The sequence below is a fragment of the Chiroxiphia lanceolata genome, chromosome 21 (genome assembly GCF_009829145.1).
Source record: "Chiroxiphia lanceolata isolate bChiLan1 chromosome 21, bChiLan1.pri, whole genome shotgun sequence".
NCBI lineage: Eukaryota > Metazoa > Chordata > Aves > Passeriformes > Pipridae > Chiroxiphia > Chiroxiphia lanceolata.
Window position 1 is genome coordinate 6289030 of NC_045657.1, and position 4890 is coordinate 6293919.

Below are 4890 nucleotides of genomic sequence, written 5' to 3' on the forward strand. Positions count from 1 at the left end.
TTTACCAAAAATGTATTTTTTTATTAAAATCTGTATTTGTAAAGGAGAGGTCATTACACAAATGAGGTAAACCAACACATATGACATAGTTCTCACTTTAAAAATAAATTTCAATTGAGCAATTGATTTGATTCCACAAAGTTCGAGAGGAAGAGTCAGGCAAGTGTTACTCATGAGGCGAGATGCCGGACAAGGCAGGACAAGGCAGCTGATCTGCCCAGACTCAGCTCAGAGGTGTCAGTCCCAAGGGGCTGAGAGTCTTCCAGGGACCAAACCCTTCTCACTGTGCTGTCTTTTTCTCCCCCATCAGATTTGCAGATGAGAGGAGATGAGTAAAGGCCCAGGGACAGGCAGCGGTGGCCTCTTCACTCCTGCTCTAACCAGGCGTTCCCCATCAGCATTCCCCCCATTAAAGGCTCTGTAAAGGTTTCATTTGATTGTGCAAATCCACTCCCTCATCAGCCCTAAAGGAGACTTAACAGCAAGTAAATACTAGCTCTGGAAAAGTTCCATTTCAAAAGTAATACTTGGCAAGCAACAAGCCCGTTAAGTGTGACACACTTTTCAAGGTACAGGGAGAAGAAGAATTATGCTTCCTTCTTTTTCTTTTTTCTTCCATGCATGTACAAGTGGAGCTTTAATCTAAAAGTTTATGAAGTTGCTGCAAGTCTGTGAGAATCATGTTGACCATCCTGTGCAATTAAGCTTTCTCATTAAAGACTGAGCTCCAAGGCCTGAACACCTCAAAGAGAAGAGTGGCTGCGACGTTGTTTTACCCTGTGTAATGGTATAGGACAGTGAGAACCTCAGCTCTGTTTCTCAGGATGCCACCACTCGAGGCCAGCCAGCAGATGAACACAGAACAGCTGGACTCACTTCCAGCTCCCAGGCACTACAGAACAAAAACCTCCACCAGCAGAACCAAGTAATGCCCCAAAATTCACTCCATTAAATCAGTGGCCGACAAACTCCTAAACGTTGGGAATTCCTGCATGGCTGAAGCTCTGTAGTCCAGGTCCACTTTGATGGATTAAGGTATTCTGGAGGTGACAAACTATGCAGATGAGGCAGAGGTGGAGTTTCACCTGTTACACCCCCCTGAGTGAAACTCATCCAGTCCCTTGGGTATTTAACGCTGCGACAGGAAAGACATTGCTCCAACATGTGTCCCATGGGACAGTTTCTGGTAACCAAGACATGAAACTTTCATCTCATCTGCCAAGGTGACAGCAAAATTTCATGACTGCACGCAGATAAAACATGAGGTGAACGCACTATTTTAATCCCATTGATATCCTCAGGGGACGTGGCTGGGATTTGGACTGCACAGAGGCTTGGTGCTGGTCTGCAGGGGCTGGGTGGATGTTATGCTGCAGGAGCAGATTCTGTAGCTCTCAGTGCAGAGAGAAGGTTCTACCACATCCGGTACCACGCTTCCAGTAAATGCTTTCAGCAAGAGCCAGAAATGCATTCACTACAGTTCATGATCACTGTACCTTGGGCAGCTGCAGCACTGTGGTATCCTGACAAAACTCTCCACATCAGAAGTCATTTAAAGGCTATAGATCTTGCGAGAGAGAGAGAAAGAGAGAGGTGTCATACTTAGGAGAGCTTTTTTCCAAACAGGAATTAAAAATAACTTTTTTAAACCAACCTATTGTTTGAGGAACTAAAGCAACCAATGTTAAGTTGCTGATTTATTACACATCCTACTAAGGCTCTGCATGAGAGTCTGAAAAGGCAGATTAGCATAAGATTAGCAGAGAAAGCTGTTTAGGCTCAGCAAGGCTCCAAGGGAGCAATTCACACTGAAGAGAGCCAGCACCCCTGCTCCCATGTCCTCTGACAGCATGGGCGTTTTTTTGCGAGGCAGATGTCCCATAAAATCATAGAATTGTTTAGGTTGGAAAAGACCTTTAAGATCATCGAGTCCAACCGTTCCCTTGGCACTGCCACGTCCACCACTAACCACATCCACCACTAACCCGTGTCTCCAAGTGCCACAGCCACACGTCTTTTAAATCCCTTTGGGGACAGTGACTCCACCGCTGCCCCGGGCAGCCTGTGCCAGTGCTTGACAACCCTTTTTTCCCAATATCAACCTACAGGTCCCCTCCCAGCACTGTTCCTTTCACTGGGTCATACCATCCTGCTGCCCTGCCTGGCCGGGCTCGGCGGTGACTGGCGGGCTGGGCGTGTTGCTCTGCAAAAATCGACGGAAGTCCTTGATCATGGGGCGGAGGACCTGGATGAGGGCGCTCAGCGCCGCCTGCGTGCCCTCCATGGCCTGCGCCTGCCGCTCCTGGGCGCACGCCTGCACCTCCTGGGAGCGGCGGATCATCTGCAGCAGGTCGTTCTGCTGCTCCAGGTGCTGGGCGATCTCCTTCACGTGCAGGTTGGTCACCCGCTGCTCCTGCAGGAGCTTGGCCGAGTTCAGGGCGATGCGGCTCTTCAGCTCCTGGGGCTTGGCGGACACCTCGTGCTGGTGGGCCATCATCTCCAGGGGCGCCTCCGTGGTCACTGTGGCGGGGGCTTCCGTGGTGCAGTACTCCACCACCCCGTCCTCCAGGCTGTGGTAGGTTGTCTCTGCAGGAACTGAGAACAAAGAGCAGACAGGGGGGTCAGGGGTAGCTGTGATACGGGTTTTTTTTTATCTACAGGACTATTCAGTGGATATCACAGGAGTACGGCCTGTTCAGTGAGATAACACACAATGGCCAGAAACGCACAAAACGACTTATTTAAGTCTACTCCACCCTCAGTCGGGCTTCCTTCTAGGCTGTACAATCCAAAGGAATAGGGAATGCCTTATCTGTCTAGACAAAATCATTTCTTAACCTCCAGTTCAGAACAATCTCTCCAAGCAGCATTAACTGGCTGATGTAATGGCAAAGACAAGACCCAGAACGGCCCCTGCCAGCAGGGCAGGACAGCTGCTCTTTGGGATGCTGCACACTGGGAAATCAGCCCTGGAGATGCTTTTCCCCTTGCTGTTTCCCTCTTTTCGTCCCCAAAGAAGAACTGACAAATCTCTAAGGTGCGAAGGAACCTCGATTCTGAGGAACAGCTCTCAAAGCTGACTTTCAGCACGTATGTGCCTTGCAGCCACTCCCCTACAGCACAAGGGCAGACTGGGGAATGGCATTTCATCAGAGACGGTGGGGATTCCTTTTTGCTGGGGCTTCTCCCTGCCCAGAGAGATGCCCTACCCCTGGAGATGTTCATGGCCAGGCCAGATGGAGCATCCTGGTCTAGTGGAAGGTGTCCCTGAGGAGCTGTGGATGCCCTACCCCTGGAGGTGTTCAAGGATGGAGCGTCCTGATCTAGCCCAAGATGTCCCTGCCCATGGTGGAACGGGATGATCTTTCAGGACCCTTCTAAACCATTCTACAACTCTTTCCCCGCTCAGGGTGTCTTTGTGCCCCTCCAGCCCAGCACTCACTCTGGGTCAGGGTGACGGTGGTGGCCGAGGCAGTGATGGGGATGTCTCCGCCGTCCCCCGCGCCGCAGTCCCCGCTCGGTAGGCTGATGATGGTGGCCTCTCCCAGCAGGTTGCAGATGCGCTGCTGCATCGGGGTCAGGATCACCGGGGCGGCCGCGGCGCCCGCCGGGTCTTCGCCCTCGGTGGTGCCGGCGCCGCCGTTCTGCCCCTCGCCTCCCCCTTCCATGGCCGCCCGCACCTGGGCCACTTTGCGCCGCACCTCGGTCTTGAGGTCGGACCACTTCTTCTTGACCTCGGGCAGCTCGCGGTGGCAGGTGGCCACGGCGTTGACCCGGCGCAGGATGTCGTGCCAGGCGGCGGCCTTGGCGGCCAGCGGCACGCCCGCGTTGAAGTGGTTCACCAGGAGGTGCTTGCCCCGCTCCAGCTCCTCCACGATGATCTCCACCTCCCGCTCTGAGAAATTCATCTTACGCTTCTTGGCCGGCGGGGCCGGCGGCGACGCCATGGCCATGTGGGGGCACCGGGGGTCACACCGCGGGGGGGGGGCACGGGGGGCGCCGGGCAGGGCCGAGGGGCGGCAGGGCCCCCCCTCCCCGGGGGGACGGGGACGGCAGGGGGGCCCCGAGGCCCCTCAGGGCCCGCAGGGGTCGGTGCCCCCCGCTCCCCCCCGGGCACCGCCGGCGATACGCAAATTGCGTACGGCGCCCGCCCGGCGGCCCCGCAGAACGGCCGCGGCCCTGCGGCACTGGCGTAATGGCTTCCAGAATCGGCCCCCCTTCCCGCCGCGCCCCATTGGACAGCGCGCCTGCCCGTCACGCGCTGTGCCCGCCTTCCCCCGCCAGTGCAGTGTTATCATTGGTTAACGGTCCTGCCCGTCACGTGGAAGGCCCGCCTCCCACCTCCGCGCCGCGCTGTCATTGGTTAGTGACCCTGCCCGTCACGCGGCCCCGCCCCGCTGCTGGTCTCGGCGCACTGGGCCTGCGTGGGGCCGGGCCCGCCCACGGGTTTCCCTGATCAGATTCCATTGGGCGGGTTTCCCATCCATCAACGCAGAGCGCGTCCTGCTCTGGAATCTACCGGCCGCGCCCCACGCCCGTCACACTCAAACTGCCTCCCCCGGCTCTCCGTCTGATTGGAGGTGCTGTTGCCTTATCCCCACCTTCCCCCGGCGGCTCAGCCAATCGCAGCCTCGTCCGCGCGCTGGCACCGCCCCCCGGTGCTACACACAAGACACGCCGCGGCGCCTCCTCCCGATTGGCGGAGGCTAAGGCGTCTCCCGTGACGTCACGCCCCGCCTGACGCGAGAAGGGCGTGGCCCGAGAGGCTCGGCGGGCGCTGTGATTGGGTGGCGCGGGGCGTCACGTGGCGGCCGCGGCGCGTGGCGCGAAGGCGGAAGCGGCGCCATTTGCCGGTTCCCCGGCGTGAGGGGTGGGCGGTGTTCGGGACTA

At 56.9% G+C, this 4890-nt stretch overlaps 1 protein-coding gene across 2 annotated transcripts; it reads right to left on the bottom strand.

The window, feature by feature from the left end:
- NAIF1 (nuclear apoptosis inducing factor 1) lies at positions 1 to 4000 on the bottom strand. Of its 2 annotated transcripts, XM_032708541.1 has the most exons (3): positions 3443 to 4000; positions 2146 to 2595; positions 1 to 1567 (listed from the first exon to the last, which is right to left on the bottom strand). In XM_032708541.1, exons 1-3 carry the CDS (start codon positions 3951 to 3953, stop codon positions 1560 to 1562), a joined length of 969 nt encoding a protein of 322 aa, XP_032564432.1. In that variant the 5' UTR covers positions 3954 to 4000; the 3' UTR covers positions 1 to 1559. The 2 variants fall into 2 exon arrangements, with proteins under 2 accessions (XP_032564432.1, XP_032564431.1); XM_032708540.1 differs by lacking the exon at positions 1 to 1567 and having other exon boundaries at positions 2132 to 2595.
- Between the last annotated feature and the right edge of the window lie 890 nt (positions 4001 to 4890).

Bases quoted from the DNA above. Each gene is read 5' to 3' on its own strand.
- NAIF1 (XM_032708540.1), bottom strand. From the start codon at position 3,953: ATGGCCATGGCGTCGCCGCCGGCCCCGCCGGCCAAGAAGCGTAAGATG. The intron at 2,596-3,442 runs GTGAGTGCTGGG...CTTTGTTCTCAG, and splicing joins CACCGTCACCCTGACCCAGA to TTCCTGCAGAGACAACCTAC.